A 22,046-nucleotide genomic window follows, 5' to 3' on the forward strand; every position below is an offset into this window, starting at 1 on the left:
AACTCTCTTAACAGGTTAAGATATAAATATACTGTAAGCAAATAATTATAAGTGATATGATTATTAGGCTTTACCTAATTTAAAGCCTTTATGTAGGTAAAAATGTCAAGAAGTAATATCTCCTAAAGCCCATTCATTTCTAAAGATGTAGGAGGCAATAACATTTCCATATCCATCTTCTCAATTTCCTTACTGACACTGGCTCTGGATAACCACTTAGCAGTAACTGAACCAGGCAGAGTCACCTAAACTGGTCAAATTCCTTAAAATTACTGTGAACTTGCAGCATAGTTTTCTCAAATTATCCCACTATTCTAAGTTTTCTAGAAGCAGTACCATAACAGTACCAACTGCTGGATCTACAGCCACTTTTACATGCACTGCATCTGCAAGAGGAGGGGACTCGAGCTGAGAGTGCAAGTAATGTGCCAAGGTCACAGAAATCACGTCCTGTTCCAGCCAGAGCTTTGACCCTGACCACTGCGCCTCAGCAGAGGACCCTTTTCCTTCCTTGTCCTCAAGTGAGAGGATATTCGCAATTTATGGGGTCTGTATTCATACCATGCCAGACTTTTACAAGCAACTCTCAATGAACACCCCGCCTTCTAGTTAATCATCAACTCTAAAAACAGTCTTTGTTAAAACCCAGCAAGAAATGCCACACAAATATCTAACAGCTATTTTGTTTACGCTTTCAGGGAATGGCACTAGCTATAATGCAGCACAAGCTTTCACAAACATGCTTTGCTCTCAGTAAAGCCAGTCGCATCCAGCAGAATGATGGAATAAGATTTACCTGGTTGTTACTGCTGGCAGCTGATGAATTGGCTTGAGCTGTACTTGCTGAGAGGGAATCAAGGAAGGCTTGGTCAGCCACTGAATTTCCACAAGAAAACGGATCTTTTCCATCACTGGGCAAAATCTGAACATTAGAAAGAACCACAGTTATCTTCATAGATTAGAGTTATTTCAGAGTTAGAGCCCCTGAGGGCAAGCAAGAACTGTCAACTAATATGGAAAAGGGATTTCTATTCTTAAAGGGTAAGCAAGCCCAAGAAGATGTCATAATTCCTTTCTGTCAGTATGCGGAATTCTAGAAATGCAACTAATGCCAGTATCAACTTAAATTCTCCCATTTTCCTCATTCTTGTTAATTTTTAGGATCCTGAATGCACAGTGCACAGAGGTCAAACACGACATACACATGAGACAGGTGGACTGGGTTCAGGGGCCTGTGAACCCTCTGAAACTGTCTGGAAAAGGTGGGGTGTGTGCATGTGCATATTTCTGAGGTTTCATCAGATTCTCCAGAGTGTTCAAAGCGCCCCCCCCCCCCGCCAACTCTCAGTCAGGAGCAACAGACAGCCTTCCCATTCTGCAGGCAGTGCCCAACACACATCCTCCCAGGGCACTATTTCTCTCTACTGGAGGGGAGCCCAAGGCAATTTTGTTCTTGATCTCACTCCAATTTTATTCACAGGGCTCCAGACAGCCTTAGTTTCTTTCTATCACCCAGGATGAGAGGCAAGCTCACCATGGACCCAGGACTCAGCTCAGTGACCTATGGACAACCAGCAGGGGGTGCCAGGAGGCTGACTCAGAGAAGGTTTGTCAGCTGAGTGGGTGTGTCCCAGGCAGGGAGGGCTCATTCAGGAGCTGGGCACTGTCCTTGGCATCTATCACAACAGCTTAAACCAGCCAATAGCTCACAGCAGCCCATCCAAGACCCTTCGTCCTTGGGAATGGGAGAAGGAACTGAGAGAGATGTCCTAAGTCAGCACAGGGAGAAGAAAGCTACTTCAAACAGTCTGCTATTTAAACTTTGTGAATCAATTCTACAGTAAACAGTATTGTAGGCAGCAGCTACTACACAATATTAGCAAAGGGAAATATAGAGACTTTTATTCAGAATAATTAAAAGTTGCTATCCTTGGGCTTCCCGGGTGACGCAGTGGTTGAGAGTCCGCCTGCTGATGCAGGGGACACGGGTTCGCGCCCCGGTCTGGGAAGATCCCACATGCCGCGGAGCGGCTGGGCCCGTGAGCTATGGCCACTGAGTCTGCGTGTCCGGAGCCTGTGCTCTGCAACGGGAGAGGCAACAGCAGTGAGAGGCCCGTGTACCATAAAAAAAAAAAAAAAAAAAGTTGTTATCCTTGGAAGGAACTTAATCTAAATATTTGGAGTCACTCTTTGGAGCCTAAGTCTATAGGTAATATTTCTTCTTGGTTCTACTTCAATGTATTTTCTACAGTTTATATAATCAGCATGCATTACTCTTACAATGGAATTTTTTCATTATCTTCCAGTCCTGTCCTTTAAGTTGATAATTCATAAAAAGATGTATGACAACGACCAGGTTTAATTAATAAACGACAGTAAGTTCTTACCTCAACGTAGTCCGTGGGGACAAGCCCTCGCTCTCCTTTGCTGTTTCTTCCTTCCAGCCATCCTCCACCAACATCCTCAAAAAGGTTAAAAAAAAAAAAAAAAGATTATAGTTGGAATTTCCTGCAGATATTTTGCTCTGGGAATTCTTATACATAAAAAAGTAGGGACTTCCCTGGTGGCGCAGTGGTTAGGAATCCACCTGCTAATGCAGGGGACATGGGTTCAAGCCCTGGTCCGAGGGGATCCCACATGCTGCGGAGCAACTAGGCCCATGCGCCATAGCTACTGAGCCTGCGCCATAGAGCCCGTGGGCCACAACTACTGAAGCCCGCGCGACTGGAGCCCATGCTCCACAACTAGAGGCCAGCACAATGAGAAGCCTGCACACCCCAGTGAGGAGTGGTCCCCGCTCGCTGCAACTAGAGGGGGCCCACACGCAGCAACAAAGACCCAATGCAGCCAAAAATAAATAAATACATTTATTTTTTAAAAAAGTAATTAACATTAACCTTTTCATTCCTACAGAGCTAACGTTGTTCAAATTTTTAAATTCTTAAGCCTTCTCTTTACATCAGAAAATGATATAATCTAAAAAGAAAACTCAAACTTGAACAACTGATCAAAGATTGAAAAACCGTCTATTAATAGAATGCCATCATTTTGTAGTTCCTTTCTATTTACTGGTCTGTGGTAGATCACAAAAATGGTTTGCAGCTCTAACTGTCAAGAGGTAGAATGCACACCCCTACTTCTAGAATCTGGGCTGTCCCTTGTGACCTCTTTGGCCAACAGAATGAGGTGGAGATAATATGGGGTGAGTTCAGAGCTGGCCTCTAGAAGCTTTGTACACTTCAGCTCACTCTTTTTTCCAAAAGAGCTACTATGAGGATAAATTTGAGTTGCCAGGTGATGACAGAGACAAGGCCCAATCTCCCCGTTGCCCCACCCAAAGCCAGCGAACCCCCAGCAGGAGAAATGCCAGACAGATGAGGCCATGTTGGAGTTCTCTGCCCCAACCCTGCACTGGGTGACTGCAGACCACGGGCGAGCCCAGGTAAGGAGAACCACCCAGCTGACTTGTGGATTCCCGAGCAACAACAATCGATTATTTGTTTAAGCCACTAAGCTTTGGGATTGCCTGTTGTTTAGGAAAACTAACTGGTCCATACTCCCTTAGCTCTCCTAGATAAGAAGTATTAATAAACTAAATATCAATAATAACATACTCTATAACAAGATTCCCATTTTTCAACGTTACTTCAGCAAAGTCCTACTTTTTCCCCTTAAAATAGTAAGGGTTATCTTAAATTCATAAGTTATACCTTAATTAGTTAAAACCTACCTGAATCTAGATAACATATTCCTTTTAAAAGTCATTTTAAGCCACAACTTTGTCCATTTCTTGACCACAACAGCAACTTAAATACTATTTTACCAAGAAATGAAGAATGCTTCTTCATTTTAAAAAAAAAATCAATAGTAGATAAAAGAATCTTTAATCTCTTCTATGATTAAAAATAGAACCTATTTACTTATAGACACCTGGCATATTATATAAAACTACATATACTTTTTCTAACCAGTAATTTTTTTTTAAACCTAAAACATACAAAATAGGTCTTAAAACATACTATCAACATTAAGAAACCGCAATCCTCTTGGTCATTCCTTGTTCTCCTTCCTTGGTCTCTGGGCTGCCATAGTCCCCACTCCCTCCCACCTGGTGGAACAGGTGCACCCCTTCCTTCCTCTTCCAGAGTCTCCTTGGCCTTCCTGGTACCTTTCTTCACATGCTTGCTCAAAGATGTCCAGGGAGCCAGCCTATGTCCAGCCCTCGGCTCTAGCTCCGCAATTCTATTTCTAAACTGATGCAAAGCTACAGGGCAGGGTTGATTATTTATTAGTCTTTAAACTCAACATTTAAAAAATAAGCTCTTCTTCCTGACTTACATATTTTAATAAATCCATTTGCACCATTCTCTTAGGTTTGAAGGCCAAAAACCTCAGGGATCCTTGACTATTTCTCACCAATAGTATCTAATCAGGCACCAAGTCCTCCTGGTCTGACTCTCCAGAGCCTCCTGCATCCATCTTCTTTCTACTCCTACTGCTACTACCCAAGGTCATGATCCTAGGCTCCAGCCACACCAATTCATTCAATACACCTCTGCTAGATTAATTTCCTTGAAGTGCAGGTCTCGTCAGTCACCTCCCTACAACAATAACAGCAATAAAACCAAGCAAAACCCTTAAATGAATCCACTGCTTCCCAAATGAAATCCAAGGCTGTAGCCTGGCTTCAGGTCCTGTCTGGTTTGGCTCTAAGAGCCTGTTTTCTCAGCCAGTCTCCTACTGGCGTATATATACCTGTACTCCTGGGACACTTGTTTACTTGCAGTGTCCCCTGCAGAGAAGAAAAACAGGGCTTAGAGGCCAGCGGATGTGGTTCTGAATCCCGGTTTTGCCACTTACAAGCAGAAGGGTCTTGGGCAAGTTAACCTCTCTAAGGCTCATTACCCTCATCTGTAAAAAGAGATTAAAAATACCTACCTCACACAGTTCACAGAGAAAATACATCAAAAAATATATGCGTAGTACTTAGCCAAACACTTGGCTCACAGGCCATGAATAAATGGTAGCTGAGGCTGCTAAACAACACTGGTCACTTTCTGATCTCTATACCTGTGTCCAGCTGGGATCTGTCCCAGATGTCACTCCAGTTCTGCCTGAGGGAGCCCACCCAGCTATTTTTAGGGGGTCTTAATTGTTCTCAGTGTTTATATAATAGATTATTACTTCAATATCAATACTTCACAAGCAACAGGAAAGAAATTCATGTGGGTCTGAATGATCAACCTGTTAAAAAAATAAAATCTTAAAAATAAGTCCTTAAGGGACCAATTTAAACCTAACAGTTCTCTTACCAGATTTGTAATTGTGATGATTTCTCCTTCATTAACTGTCAGTTCATTATTTCCAGGTTCAGCAGCAAAATCATACATAACCCGAGCCTAATGGAAGTAGAGAAGAAAAGAGGAAGTTACAAATGTAAACGTAACAGTCAAAAAAGAACCACCTATACCGTTCACTTTGTAAGTGTGCTGGTGTGAATAACACATCATGACCATGACTGCAGTTGTTTTGCAAGAAAGGAAGACACAGTACCAAAATGATTCATCAGCCCTATTTGTGAGGAAGAATGAAACCAATGGTGAGAGCCCTGTTCTGCTTTGGAAACAGGGAAGGTTTCTGGTAGCTGCCCACACTGCATTTAGACATCGGCCCCCAGAGTACTGAAAATAAACCCATTTCATCAAGGGGAAAAGAGCATGCCTTTCTTTTAGCAGGTAAGAAGTAGAAATACAGATACTGTTCATTCTGGGAACACTCAACCTCAGGGCCTGAGGGATCTCCACAGACACACAAATATGTACCCACATCAGATTCATCATCTTCAGATTAATCCCTTGCTATGAAAACTCTCACTGTTCTTTATCTAGGATGAATTTTGATAGTGCAGCATCCCTAGCCAACTAAACGCAGAAATTTAAGATGTGGGCAGCAAGATATATTCATACGCTTCTACTAGAATACTTCCTACTATACGACGACTTACCTAGGGCTCTGGTACAGTGGTCAGGTAACCTGAGCAGCTGTGATTTTCAAACTTCTCCTTGCAATGGAATCTGAATTTCATAGAAAACAGACTAAAGGGAAGCTGCTCTGGTTGATGTGAGGTGGGGTTGCTCTTTCAGGGTCTTCCTCAAGCGGATCCTTGAGGCACCAACCCAGAGATGTGGGTTCCTTGGAATAACTGCCAGGCACGTATTCCAAGAGAGACAACCACTGTTGTAAAAATACAAATACTTTATATATACTTTTATAAGATATAGTAAATATATTACATATATTTAATCCATTTCAAATTCTAAATAATTGTCTCTCATGGACTCTCTTACAGAAGCAAGTCCACATGAACCTAGCTGACATGGTTTGTTTTAAAAGTAATTGTCCTATGAGGCAAAATGAAGTCTGCCTACAGGGCTAGACAAATTAGCCTAATGGAACTGCATTCCTTTCACAAATATTGGCTGCACACCGACCATATGGCAAGAACTGTGCTGGTCCTTTTGCTGGCCAGGGCTCTTTCTCCACACCTGCTTAATGAGCCTGAAATCCTTATAACAGGACTCAAGGATTCACCTCCTGTGATAAAAGATTGGGGGAAAAAAATCCCCAATACTAATTTATTTTGAAATACATCAAAAATAAGAAGATGAACTGATGGAGGAATATGTGATAAAGCAGGTACAGTAAGTAAAATGTTATTTATAGAATCTACAGTAGATAGGGGATTTACAGTGCCCAACGGAAAATGAGTTCAACTTTTCTACACGCTTGAAATTTTTCATAATAAAATGTTGGAAGGAAACAAATGGTAGTGTACAGTCTGTCAGTCAAGAAATAGCATTAGGGTTTCCCTGGTGGCACAGTGGTTGAGAGTCCGCCTGCCGACGCAGGGGACACAGGTTCGTGCCCCGGTCCGGGAAGATCCCACATGCCGCGGAGCGGCTGGGCCCGTGAGCCATGGCCGCTGAGCCTGCGTGTCCGGAGCCTGTGCTCCGCAACGGGAGAGGCCACAACAGTGAGAGGCCCGCGTACCGCAAAAAAAAAAAAAAAAAAGAAAAAAAAGAAAGAAATAGCATTAGATCCTTTACTACTATAGGCTGGGAGGCTGGGAAGGGGAACTGAAAGCCAGGCTCAGGGACAGTGAGAATTCTGGAAGCATTCCAGTTTTCCTTAGGTCACTACAAAGGAGGACACCAAGACGACGTATTAGATAGAATTCTGCTTGCCACGTTGGGGACTATTTTTTTAAAACATGCCACACCAACCTCAATCCCTCGTGCAATGAGGGCAGATAGGAGATAAACACCTGAGGAGAGAGAGGGGGGTCCCCAGGCCAGGACTCACCCAACAGGACAGCGAGCTTCCCAGGGAGGGGCGGGGCCTGGCACGAGAGCCAGATGAGGAACATGCTTTTTGTTCCTGTTCCTTAAGAATCCTGGTTAACAACTTTTTTGATCCGGTTAAATTCAACTAACCCGCAGATAGCGAAAACCAAAGCCTCTTGTTTACTAAAGCTACAACTTGGTGAAACAGAATGTGAAACAAGCTAAAAATTAAAAAATGGAAACTCCCTTACACATTTAAGTACTACTGAACATTTACCCGTGGAAAATGTCTATAAACACTACAGGTTTATTTAATACGTTGGTTTAGGACTTTTTTTTTTTAACCTAGAGATGCTTCTTCAGACTTATAACTGAGACTAACTTTGGAGAACAAAAAGATTTAAGGGCTTCCCTGGTGGCGCAGTGGTTGAGAGTCCGCCTGCCGATGCAGGGGACACGGGTTCGTGCCCCGGTCCGGGAAGATCCCACGTGCCGCGGAGCGGCTGGGCCCGTGAGCCATGGCCGTTGAGCCTGAGCGTCCGGAGCCTGTGCTTCACAACGGGAGAGGCCACAACAGTGAGAGGCCCGCGTACCGCAAAAAAAAAAAAAAAAAAAAAAAAAATTTAAAAAGCACATCCCCAAATGAGCATAAATGTCAAGAGGAAGAAAAAAAAAGGCCATTCAGCCTAGAAGAGTAACTCTTCTTACAAAGTTTAGGCCAGACTGGAAACCTCCAGCCCCCTTCTATTATCCACTCCTTCTCTCTCCTGTCCCTCCTTGGCTTCCAGGTCTCCTCACCTTCCCACCTTCACCGCCACTACAGGACCCACACAGATAAAGATGCTGACCTCGACCTCAACTGCCAATCTGCCCAACTATTTTCTGATGTGGTCTTTGAAAGAAAAGGTCATTTTTCTACACCGCCTTTTCCAATGTTAGCTGTACATTAAAAAATGACTCCAAGTATATTCAAGAGCTAACTGTCCACACAGTAGATAATACTGTATACAGTCGACTGTATACATACTGTATACAGTCGACTGTATACATACTGTATACAGTCTACTGTATACATACTGTATACTGAATACATACTGTCACCCACAATTAATCTCTTCAACAGCAATTTCAAAAAGTATTACAGAGGAAGCAAATGGCTGGTAGATAGCAATCCTATATATAAGTTATTTTATCTAGATATAGTAAGATATACATTAGTGGATTCACAGCTTCAAACTAAGTGTTCCAGGCGCTAAGCGTTCCAGAATTCTAAGTGTGCCACATACACCTGTCTGATGTGTGCAGAACCCATCATCCTGAACATACCTCATTCTTTCTGACCCATGCTGTAAACATCTGTTACTTTGTCTGCTCCACATCCCTTCCATTTGGAAACTTCCTGCCTGGCTCCAAATGATTGGTGAGCATATAACCCAAACAGGGAAAATCAGAATGCGACAGGGATGCTGGGAGAGTGGGTCTTTTTCTCTGAAAATGTTGCCAGCGGCTACAAGTCTGAAGAGTGAAGTAGGGGGAATGCAGAATGGAAGGAGGAAGAGAAACAGTGTCCTGATGAGAGCACCTGAAGGACAAGCCCAAAGCCACTTCTCCCCTTGTGGACAGTTCACTCACAGTAACGAGTGCATCTCCTTTTGTGCTTACGAGTTCAGACTGTCAGTTGCAATCTAGAGAGTCCAAGTTGATACAAACCAATAATCCCAAACCAAAGAATTTTTTAAGAAAACACCCTAAATAAAAAAAACACTGTACATAAGTTCATTGCTGTATTTCCTATTTTGCAAAACAAAACCTAAAATGTACAATAATAGAGAATTAAACAGTTCCAAATAGCAAAAAAACTGGCAGCAAAAAATTTCATATGGGGGTTAGAACACAGAAGACAAGCTCCCATTCTTACACATCTGCTTCTTTCACATAAATCACAATTAAATCTTGGGAAAAAACAGTAAACCTTCAGCGATGCAGCTCTCCCATCTTTAAAACAGAGACACAATCAAAAAAATGAGTAAAATATGTAAACCTTCAGAAATTCGGGGACTGAAGGATCCCTTATTAATCTGACACCCTTGAGAACTGAAGTTTTGCATGTAGGTGATATTTCTATAAAATTAATTTATCTTTTTAAATGGCAAGCTTGTTTTACTTAAACACACTCGACACTTTTTATAAAATTTACATATTTAATGACTTCCTATATCTTGTCTCTACCTAATCCACAAGATCATTAGAAGAAACAGAACTCACTCTAACAGACCCTGAGAGCATTATTATACCACTGATATATGTAGATGTATTTGGACTTTTTATAAGTGGTTAAGGCGTAAATGCTTTTCAGTTTCTATCAATCTGTGATTTCAACAGCCAGTGCTAAATCCTGGCCTGTGCTTGTTCAGTTATTTTGAATCAAATAAAGAATCTTAAATTATCCCCGTAAAATTTCATCTTGTTAGATTCAACCCATTGCTCCAACCTATTAAGAGTTTTCTGACTTCCTAAACCATCATCCAATTATCCCTTATCCTTTTCTGCTGAGTCATTAGAAAGCCTGAGAAGCATGCTTTCCATAGTTTCACCTGTGCCATCAGTAAAATTGTTAAAATATGGCACGGCTGAGGTCCAAGACAGCTGCACATGACAAAAAAAAAACTCTTTCCAAGGAGACATGGATCAATTAATTATGTTTTGGGCATGTTGCTCTTAAAATTTCCAAGTAAGGAAATAAACTTGGTTTGTTTCCTTAAATGTTTACAAGCAATGTGCTTGATAAGCTATTCAGGATTAGAGTGAAGATGATTGAGTTCTGCGAAGGTTTTATTTTAACAGTTGTTCTAGTAAAAGATCTTTTCCCAGTAGAAGAATTTTCTAAAAGGAACTGGTAGCAGCCATCGAGAATGGCTGAAAATTAATTTTCTTATGTAAAAATTTCAAGAATAAACTACCGGTAAAATCGATATGTGCTTTTAAAAATGTTTTTCCTAAAATGGGTTTATATCTGTCATCCTGAAATATGATGCGGTTAGAGGAATGTTCTAACTGGTTAACCAGACAAGTAGCTTGAGAAACTTCCAAGGCAAAGAGAAATGTAAATAGAAATTCATTGAGTGTAGGAATATGTTTCCAAGAAACATTTCAAATAATCTTAAATCTGTGTGTAACAAAGGGCAATTATACAATCGCAAGGGGGAAGAAATCCTGAATACTTAAAATAAACCAATCAAATTGTACCATCCACTTCCATGTTACTCCTCCCAGCCTCTATTCCACTCATGCACAACAATTCCGGGAATACTTGGACCAAGGAAATCCTCTGAACTGAGGCCACGTTGTAACCAAGCAGCTGGAGGTTGGGATGATTTTAAGAAACTTTCTACCCAAACTCACCCAGATCAAAGCTTCTTTATGTGTTTTATATAAGAACAATCAGAAGAAAGCATTAGTTATTTGATGGGGTGGCATCAAACTGGCCATATCACACATAACATCACTATTACCAAAAATCACTAATATATAAAACATGAACTACAAAAGAATCTTTGCAATTCGTATCACAAAGTTTTAATCTTAAAAAGCATCTAGAACTCAAGAAAAAGATCAGCAACCCATCAGAAAAAATGGGCAGAGGAATACACAGTTCATAGAAAAATATAAATGGCCCTTACACCATTTATGTGTGAAAAAATGCTCAATTCCACACATAAAGGAAGACAAATTAATTTGGTACATGTAGCCACATTTCCCTCTACTGGGGACTGTACCATTTAAACCTCCGCCAGCAATATATATGAATGTAATGGTTCTCCGCAGTTTCACAAACAGAATCAATTACCCAACTTTTGCATTTCTGCTCATCTTATAAGTGAGAAATTCTACTTCAATACAGTTTTCAAGATACATTTACCCTTAGATCCAGATGTCGCATTTTGCGAATCCATTCTCCACCTGCACTTGTGCAAGTGTGTACAAGGTTATTATTTAGTGCAATATGCAAAAGCAAGGATGATCCTGGATAGTTAATAAATGAAAAAAGAGTAATAGAATTAGAACATCATTTTTCAATCCTTAATAATTTAATGCATCTAAGCACAGTGCATCCAAAAGACAACCAGACATTACTTGCCTTCTGATGGAATACAATGCCAGTCACATACTTGAAAAAAGAATTTGAATCTTATTGACCCTCTAGATCCTAGTACCAATTTACAAGACATACAAAGGAATATATTGCACTCTGCAATGAGGATGCAGTAAGAAAACCCAGATGTAGGAAATCACAGAACCCATTTTCTCTAACAAACAAATCTCAAAGACAAAAACAAGCCCAGGTATGGGGGCAAAGAGGAAGGGAAGTGAGGGGACTTATAAATTGAGAGGCTTAGACAATTGATTATGACTGCTATATATACTTCATTTGGACTCTTTTTTTTTTAAGTCTATTTCTCTTCATCGTACTCATTTTTTCATTTTTTAAAATTGAAATATAGTTGATTTACAATGTTTCAGGTGTACAGCAAAGTGATTCAGTTATATATATATATAGATTCTTTTTCATATTATTTTCCATTATAGGTTATTACAAGATATTAAATATAGTTCCTTATGTTATACAGTGGGTCCTGTTGTTTATTTTATATATGGTGTTGTGTATCTGTTAATCCTAAATTCCTAGTTTGTCCCTCCCCACCTTATTTGGATTCTAAGTCCAACAAAATTCAAAAAATATGATAATATTTGAGACAATTGAAAATTTGAACACTTAAGGGCTCTGAGGTTTTTTTTTTTTTTTTTTGCTGTACGCAGGCCTCTCACTGTTGTGGCCTCTCCCGCTGTGGAGCACAGGCTCCGGACGCGCAGGCTCAGCGGCCATGGCTCACGGGCCCAGCTGCTCCGCAGCATGTGGGATCCTCCTGGACCGGGGCACGAACCCGTGTCCCCTGCATCGGCAGGTGGACTCTCAACCACTGCGCCACCAGGGAAGCCCAGATTTTTAACATTTTCATCCAGCTCTTTAATACAAACTCAGCATAGTTTCCAAAATGGCACAAAGTACCTTACTTATTTTCCTCCTTAGGTTGAAAGATTAAACTGTCCCATAAAACAAATTCCTGCTTTAGCTATTAGTCTCCTTTTTCTTATGCTAGTGATCACCAGCAAGTACTACTTAGCCCTTTACTACACTGATTACTTTGTACTGAATATTCCAACAATTCCATTTAGAAAAAAATACATTATCTCATAAAAGTTAAGAGAAATAAGTCCTCACAAAGGAATCTATCCAAATATTCTATTATACTCAGTGCTTCAAATGCCTTATGTGGACTGAAATTTCCCCTAAATCCATATTTTTCAAACAATACAGAGTCTCAGAAAGCTCACTTGTGTGCTGGGGAAAGCACAGGAAGGGGGATCCAAGCTACAGCGCACTCTTTATTGCTATTTGGAGACCCTGTGGATAAACTGTGAAACACTGAACATATGCAAAATGGCAAAAAATAAACTTGTGCCCTAGAACTTCATCATTTTCCTCGTGTAACCTGAATCAACCAAGGGCCTTTTAGGATAAAACTATTAAAAGGAGGGGTTAAAAAGGCTATAGTACAGACCAACTAAAATAAAAAGAGAAGAGAAAAACTAGAACATAAAAGGAATAAGTGATATATCAAAATCTAGTAGTGAAAGCAACTAATCAAGGGAACTCCCTGGCGGTCCAGTGGTTAGGACTCCATGCTTTCACTGCCAAGGGCCCAGGCTCAAGCCCTGGTCAGGGAGCTAAGATCCCACAAGCCTCACAGCACAGCCAAAACAACAAAGAAAACAACTAATTAAAATCAAAGAGCAAAAGCCACAATGGGGTAACTGGTATTAGACTTGCTCTGTTACCACATACAGACAAAAACCTCTAGGAAACTGGGAAAAATACACAAAATAACAGGTTCCAGATACTGGGCAAAAAGGCCGCACAGGAGAGGGAATGCTGAGAGAAGGGAAACATGAGATGAGCCCCATGAAGGCTCCAGCTTTCTGCCTGGTGGCACTTTCTGACACAAATGCTGGGAGAAGCAGGGAGCTCCAAGCAGAAAGCATAGGTCCTGCTAAGTTGAAGAGACAGAGACCAGAATTCCAGGAGGCTAAGGCAGCTGAAACCTGAGGACAAACTACCAGAAAGGAGCTACTCAGAGCAAAAGCTCTAGAAACCTGCACAAAGGTCTCCTTGAGTCTGCTGATAAATCCTGAACTGCACACAGTTGGACAATCTGCTTGAAGGCTGAGCCAAGAACAACTCCAGGGGAGCTGCAGGCTGAAAAACTTCTCAGAGGTCAGGCAGAACTGCAAGACACCAGAGCTCTGACTAGCCAGAGTGGGGAGATTCCACTGAATACACCCAAAGCATTCAAGGTAGAGACCCCATTCAGGCTGGGGTGGGGCAAAATGTACCTCAGGATAAGGCTACTCCAGACCCATCCTAACAAAACTTAAAAGTAAGTCTTGAAAGAATCGAACGGATTCAAAAGTAACTTAATTGCCTACCAAAACACACTTTATCACCCTTTAAAGGGAGACAGCAAAATCCAGACACTCAGCAACATGCCAACACAATGTCTAGTGTCAACAAAAAATTAATAGACAAGCCAATAAACAGAAAAATGTAATGCAGGACAAAAATATCAGTCAATAGAAACAAACCAAGAAATGACAGACATAAGAAAATCAGCAGACACTTTAGAATAACTATGGTAAATATATTCAGGGACTTAAAGGAACACATGATGATAATAAGGAGAAAAATGTATGTTATAAAAAAGAACCAAATGGAATGACCAGAATTGTAAACTATGATTTCTCAAATGAAAGAATTTTACTGGATGGGCTTAACAGATGATAAGAAATGATCAGTGAACTTGAAGATACAGCAGTTGAAACTATTAGCAGAAAGAAAAGAGGATAAAAACCTGGGCAGCGACCTGTGAGGCAACAGAAACAGTCTAACATACATGCGACCGCAGTGCCAGAGGGGTGGGGAGGCAGAACAGAAGAAGTAAAATGGCAGAATGGTTTCAATTTCATGAGAACACAACCCACAGATCCAAGAAGCTGAATAAATCCTACAAAACACAACAAAAACTACGCCAAGAGATCTAATGAAACTGCAGAACATCAGCGACAAAGAGAAATATCTTAAAAACAGCCACAGGTCGGGGGCGGAAGCTGGCTACATGAACAAAGAATGACTGCAGACTTCTCATCAGAAACAATACAGTCAAAATCCACCTTTAAGGTGGTGAAAAACGGCAAAAATATCCACCTAGAATTCTACCTCCATCAAAAACAGCCTTCAAAACTAAAGGTGATATAAAGGCATTTTCAGACAAACAGAAGCTGAGAGAATCTGTCACCAGCAAACGGACACGACAAGAAATGTTAAAGGAAGCTCTTTAACCAGAAGGAAAATTATACTAGATAAAAACCTGAATCTACACAAAAGAAAGAAGAGTATCAGAAATGAAAGTATGCGGGCCATATTAAAAAAATTCTTGTTGTTTAATTTCCCTAAAAGATAACTGACTTTAAAAGGATAACTGACTTTTGAAAAAAGAATAACAACAGTGTCTTGTGGGGTTTATAATATTGAGAAATAAAACGCACAACAAGGGCTTCCCTGGTGGCGCAGTGGTTGGGAGTCCGCCTGCCGATGCGGGGGACACGGGTTCGTGCCCCGGTCTGGGAGGATCCCACATGCCGCGGAGCGGCTTGGCCCATGAGCCATGGCCGTTGAGCCTGCGTGTCCGGAGCCTGTGCTCCGCAAGGGAGAGGCCACAACAGTGAGAGGCCCACATACCGCCAAAAAAAAAAAAAAAAAAAAAAAAACCGCACAACAAAAAAACAGCACAAAGGACAGGAAAGAGATAAATACTGTTACAGAGTTCTTATATGCAAAGTGTTGTAATGTTATTTGAAGTCAGAATGTGTTAAGATAACCAGTTCATTCCAGGAACCTCAGGGCACTCATAGGAAGGAAGGGAGGGAGAGAGGGAGAGAGGGAGAGAGGGAGAGAGGGAGGGAGAGAGGAAGAGAGGGAGAGAGGGAGGGAGGGAGGGAGGGAGAGAGGGAGGGAGAGAGGGAGAGAGGGAGGGAGGGAGGGAAGAAACAAACGTATGTGTAAGCCAATGGTGACGACAAAAAGGAATACTATTAAATAATCTAAAAGAAGGCAAGAAAAAAAAAGGAACTAAGAATAGATGGGGGGCCTCCCTGGTGGCGCAAGTGGTTGAGAGTCCGCCTGCTGATGCAGGGGATACGGGTTCGTGCCCCGGTCTGGGAGGATCCCATATGCCGCGGAGCGGCTGGGCCCGTGAGCCATGGCCGCTGAGCCTGCGCGTCCGGAGCCTGCGCGTCCGGAGCCTGTGCTCCGCAACGGGGGAGGCCACAACAGTGAGAGGCCCGCATACCACAAAAAAAAAAAAAAAAAAAAAAAAAAGAATAGATGGGGCAAATAAATAAAAAGCAAACAGCAAGAGGGTACACGAACAAAATCAAATCAACAATTATATTAAATGTAGTCTGAACACTCCAATTAAAAGAGAGATTGTCAACTTGATAAAAAACAAGACCCTGCCTATATGTTATCTATGAGAAATGCACTTTAAGTATAAGGAGATAGAAGACTTAAGAGTAAAGGAATGAAAGGTGAGAACAGATGGCAGTACTACAGCTGGGGCTCTAGCTCACATTAGGATACAGGATAGGGCAGCAGAAGGAAGTGGACGCAGACTTTCCACCAGGACTGAACCACCAGCTGGCAGGGTGACTGCAGCAAATACATGCCTAATAGTAGAACCAAGATTCAGGATGTCTGAACGCCTGCACAGTGGACTCTGGATGTGCGTGGAAGAAGCAGGCAGGTAGATGTCACTACAGAACTACCCCACACGAGAGACAGGAAAGGGTGAGCAGTGAAGACGGAAGGATACTGGAGCCCTTTTCTTCTGAAGATAAGTTGGCCTTTTTCTGGGACCAGTTAACAAAATACATATACTTCAGGAAGTAGACAAAAATTTCATAATAAATAGTGGGCAAAACTACAATGTCAGAAAAAAATGGTACACCAGGTATTGGATATCCTCTCCAACTTCAAATACCTCAAACACTGACCAAAATCTGTGAAACAAGAGTTTTCAGGCAATGGACAACAGGTAGCACAGGACAGCGATCCCTGAGAGATGGGGGGAACCGGGCGAGCCCAAGAACTGCTACAGCTTCCCGAAAGCTCAGGGAAGGGAAACCCAGGCAAAGGCTGTCAACCTCGGCACTGAGGAAGCAAAGATGGGTGTGAGGGGAGGCCCAAGAGGTGAGAGTTCACAAGGTAAGAGTGTGGGAGAGGAGAGAGCTGCACAGACACTGTCCTGGGGATGTGCAGAGGGATCCGCCCTCAGAGACTCCAACTGAGAACTGACCAGCACATGCAGCAAATAAACTGCCCACGGAGGAACCACCAGAGGGAGCAGGTAGGACCATCTCCACGAGCATAATGAAGAAATATTGGGGATAACATTAGCATTTTGCAAAATAGAGTTTAGTTTATAAATTCAAGAGATTTATGATTGCCTGTAAAATAGTAAGTTTATGTTATATATATTTTACCATAATTTTTAAAGGTCCATACAAATAAAGAGTACAATTGTGGAAAAAATAATAATAATGGTACGCTAACTGCACTGGCTTCCTTCTACGGAATTAGCCTTCCGTGGCTGATGGTACACTCAAACATCCACAGCCACCAGCAGCTAGCAGTAATACGGGTTGAAAAGTCAAAGAAACAAAGATATGATCTCAAAAGTGGTCTGCCAGAAGCCTTAAACAAAGTAAAATAGTTTAAATATAGACACCAAGCACACAGAGCAGACGTGGTGAGCTTCACATTGTAAAACCACTTAAATTTTTTGCTTTAGGGCGCTTTTGGGAGTTACATGTAAGCATATGACCTTGGCCCTAACTTCAAAAAACAAAATAGGAACTTGCCTAGTGGTCCAGTGGTTAGGACTCCAAGCTATCATTGCTGAGGGCGAGGGTCCAATCCCTGGTCGGGGAACTAAGATCCCCGCAAGCTGCAGTGTAGCCAAAACACAGACAAAACAAAAAAAAGAGAAAGAAAGGAGAGGCCAGGAGAAAACTCGCTCAGCAAACTACAAAGATAACCACACCCTACACTGCATACTGGGAGGCTCTCAGCCAGATACACGTTCTAACTGCTCCATGATTTTAAACTTCTCCGCTCTTTCCTTCCCATTAGCATTTAAACCACGCATGTCCATCACATCTTTAAAAAGAAAACATTCCTACCTCAACCCCAAATATTCCTTTGACCAGTGTCTTCTCTTAACATCTCTAAGAAATTTGAATTTTTTTATTACTTCAATTTATTTTATTTTTTTATTGACGTATAGTTGATTTACAATGTTAATTTCTGCTGTACAGCAAAATTCAGTTATACATGATTCAGTTATACATATATATCATTTTTAATATTCTTTTCCATTATGGCTTATCACAGGATATTGAATAGAGTTCCCTGTGCTATACAGTAGGACCTTGTCGTTTATCCATCCTATATGTAATAGTTTGCATCTGCTAACCCCAAACTCCCAATCCATCCCTCTCCTACCCCTCTACCCGCTTCGCAACTGCAAGTCTGTTCTCTCTGTGAGTCTGCTTCTGTTTTTTTTTTTTTTTTTTTTTTCTTTTTGTGGTATGCGGGCCTCTCACTGTCGTGGCCTCTCCCGTTGCGAAGCACAGGCTCCGGATGCGCAGGCCCAGCGGCCATGGCTCACGGGCCCAGCCGCTCCGCGGCATATGGGATCCTCCCAGATCGGGGCACGAACCCGTATCCCCTGCATCGGCAGGCAGACTCTCAACCACTGCGCCACCAGGGAGGCCCTGCTTCTGTTTTGTAGATAAGTTCATTTGTGTCTTATTTTAGATATCCTTGTTTTATTTTATTTTATTTATTTATTTATTTTTTTTTTGGTGGTACGCGGCCCTCTCACTGTTGTGGCCTCTCCCGTTGTGGAGCACAGGCTCCGGATGCGCAGGCTCAGCGGCCATGGCTCACGGGCCCAGCCGCTCCGCGGCACGTGGGATCTTCCCGGACCGGGGCACGAACCCGTGTCCCCTGCATCGGCAGGCGGACTCTCAACCACTGCGCCACCAGGGAAGCCCATTTGTGTCTTATTTTAGATTCCACATATAAGTGACAGCATATGGTCTTTGTCTTTCTCTTTTTTTTTTTTTTTTTTTTTGGGCGGTACACGGGCCTCTCACTGTTGTGGCCTCTCCCGTTGCGGACCACAGGCTCTGGACACGCAGGCTCAGTGGCCATGGCTCACGGGCCCAGCCACTCCATGGCATGTGGGATCTTCCCAGACCGGGGCACAAACCCGTGTCCCCTGCATCGGCAGGCGGACTCTCAACCACTGCGCCACCAGGGAAGCCCTGTCTTTCTCTTTCTGACTGACTTCACTTCGTATGATCATCTCTATCCCAACCATCCATGTTGCTGTAATTGGCATTCTTTCTTTCTTTTTCATGGCTGAGTAGTATTCCATTGTATGTATGTACCACACCTTCTTTATCCATTCAAAAGAAATTTAAATGTTAAGAAGCGCCGTCCGCATTCACTGTGTCGACCTCATCTGCTACTCACTCTTCCCCCCACAGTTGCTGAGCTTCGCCCGCGTTACCCCGCTGGAATGGCTCTGTCGAGGCCACTAGCAACCCTCATGTGGGGGCCAACCCAGTGGACCTACGCGGCCCTCAGCTCACTCCACCTCCTGGCTGCAAAGGACATCGCCATCCGCTTCTTCTTGAAACACTCTTCCCTTTGTTTCGCCACACGTGACCTCTTCTGGTTTTCTGCCTTCTCTCCTTTCTCAGGCTTCTTTTTGGAGACAGGCCACCCTATAAAAGTTTATGCTCCCCAGGATCCTGTGCTCTTCTTACTGGACACCCTCTTCCTGCATGATATTCACCCTGACAACTTCCACTTGCCATCTTTACACTGATGAATCCCAGACCTGTACATACCTTCCCTCTTTCTTCACCTGATCAAATCCTATTCATGTTTCATGCCCCTTAATTCAGTTAGATCTCACTTGTGGGAAACATCCTGTGACCTCCGGGATCGGCCGTGGATCTCCCCTACAGCCTGCCTTTGGGCCAATGTCGTACTTCCCCATCATTGTGTTTACACGGTGTTATTTTTGCGTGTTTACCTGTGGTGCATTCTCTACTAAACTGTAAGTTCCTTCTCTATCGTGTTCAGCACAGTGCCTGACACGGCAATCACTCAAATGCATATTTGTTAAATGAATGAATTATTAATCCATTTACCACATAGTATGGTATCTACTACCTACTAGGTGTCTGATGTTCAAGTTAATGAATTCATTGTCACTTCCAAATAAATTTCATCTCACTATTTCAGTTTTGAAATTATAGAAATCATAGTTTTCTTGGGATGAAAAACTTCATTTAGTCTAGGTTTACTGCCCCAGCTAAAGAACCAAAAACCATTTAACAGACAATCATACATCTTTTTCTTTTTTTTTTTTGCGGCACGCGGGCCTCTCACTGCCGTGGCCTCTCCCGCCGCGGAGCACAGGCTCCGGACGCACAGGCCCAGCAGCCATGGCCCACAGGCCCAGCCGCTGCATGGCACGTGGGATCCTCCCGGACCGGGGCATGAACCTGCGCCCCCTGCATCGGCAGGCGGACTCCCAACAACTGTGCCACCAGGGAAGCCCCAATCATACATCTCTTAAGTTTATAAACTAAACTCTGTTTTGCAAAATGCCAATGCTTATCCTGAATGTTTCTTAATTATACTTTTCCTAAATCTCTACCATGACTTTGGGGAAGAATTTCCCTCCAGCATCCTAGGTTTTTCTGCTTAAAGCCATCAGAGGCCATTTTTAGAGTCTGCACTCTCCTGGCATGCTCTGTGGTCACTAAAGCTGACGGCCGGATATCAGACCGAAGCTCTGGGGCAGGTACGCATTCATTTTGTTAACAGATATGTAACAGGCAGTTACTACCACTGGGCTCCGTCCTAGGTGGACACAGTGGTGAAAAGCCTAAAGGCGCCTACCTTCCCTCAGAAATGTTTGTCTTAGGAGGAGGAGACAGCCACTCAACACACAAGGTACTTGCAGGTGGTGGCAGGTGCTGGTAAAGAGCTTAGTCAGGTGATGTGATAGAGTAACGGGCTGGTGGAGGTTACTTTAAATGAGGTTGCTGGGAGGGTCACCTTGAGGAGGCGTCATGTGACCTGAGACCTGTGAATGAGGGTGCCAGCTGGTGAAGAACAGGGACCACAGGAGGACGCAAGGCCAGGTACGATGGGAGGAGCAGCAAGTGCAAAGGCCCAGAGGAAGCACTATGCAAAGCCAAGGGTAAAAACACAAATCAGAGGTCAAATAATAGAAAGGTACATTTACAAGAAGTTTTAAAAATTAACGCTTTGTTTTTAGCAGGGCTTCTCTGCTGTGTCTACGAAATAAACTAGCATTCAGGGGGAAAAAAAGTATATAATTTATATAACCTATGAATAAAATATACTGAAAAAGAGTTATAGGAATTAAGCACTACTAAAACCAGAGCAGAAGCCGTGTAGTGTATTATGTACGCTTCCCTCCTTCTCCCTGGGCCCTTGGTACAAATGACTAATCTATCAGCACAGTCTGTACAGGGCCTCAGTCCCTCTCAGCAATGTCCTCCTAGCAGCTTCTGCTTGCCATCTCTGTCTTAAAAGTTCAATAATCAAAATGCATAAAATAAAAAAAAAATTTTTTAAGTTAGAAAACTCCTGAAGAATGTATGCCTCGTGGTCCTTCTTTTATAAGTATGATACATTTTCCTGGTTTCAAAAAGATTACCCTGAATGTATAATTCATTAAGAACGGTCTTTTCTTAATGACTCTGAGTCTCCATCCTAACCATGTATTATTGGATAAGATAAGACACTGGATACTTATTTTCTAGTTCTAGGTCTCACCTTTCACACATGAAAAATGACAAGATAACCTTCAAGTCCCTTGGGGCCTATTTAAAGAATTTAAATTAACTATCTTACATTAATCTATTTAAAGGACACTACTATACTTAAGTGAAATGTACGTATCTTTCAAATTAAACTCCTCAAAATGATGTTTCCTCTTAAAGTCATCTACATAAACACACATACAACTGGGTTACAGGAGGAACATGGGTGTCTGCTTTTAACTGACACTTGGATGAAGGCCATACTCTTAGCTAGTGGTTCCTCTTCAGGGCAATTTCTCTTCTAAATTCATACAGCTAATATACAACTCACCACAGAACTACAGCTGGTTTTCATCGGATCACAAGTGTAAAGTTAAAGATACAGTGAAGTAAGACTGCCCAGGAGAATTAAGTTAGGGAGATACAATGTAATTTGAAGAGCTGACAGTGTTTATCACACCAAAAAACGGAAGAATGAATCATACTTAGTCAAATGAAGAGATTTAGACTAAGCATCGACCAAGAGATGGGAAAAATGAGGAACGAGGGAGTCATCACATGCGAAAATGGAGAAGCCAGAAACCTCCTAACCAGACACCTTCTGTGACACAGGAAATGTACCTCCAACCAGGTTTTGGCTAGCACCCTCTT

General features: G+C 42.4%; 1 protein-coding gene across 2 annotated transcripts in view; it reads right to left on the reverse strand.

Moving 5' to 3' along the window:
- The window catches only part of SNX9 (sorting nexin 9), a 190,881-nt gene that overhangs the window by 55,470 nt on the left and 113,365 nt on the right, over positions 1-22,046 (reverse strand). For both annotated transcript variants that reach the window (XM_060115129.1, XM_060115128.1), the window contains 3 exons: positions 5,313-5,399; positions 2,388-2,462; positions 797-922 (listed from right to left, as the gene is read on the reverse strand). In XM_060115129.1, coding sequence (XP_059971112.1) covers positions 797-922; positions 2,388-2,462; positions 5,313-5,399 — 288 coding nt within the window. The remainder of the gene's footprint in view (positions 1-796; positions 923-2,387; positions 2,463-5,312; positions 5,400-22,046) is intronic.

Source organism: Mesoplodon densirostris, chromosome 12 (genome assembly GCF_025265405.1).
Source record: "Mesoplodon densirostris isolate mMesDen1 chromosome 12, mMesDen1 primary haplotype, whole genome shotgun sequence".
NCBI lineage: Eukaryota > Metazoa > Chordata > Mammalia > Artiodactyla > Ziphiidae > Mesoplodon > Mesoplodon densirostris.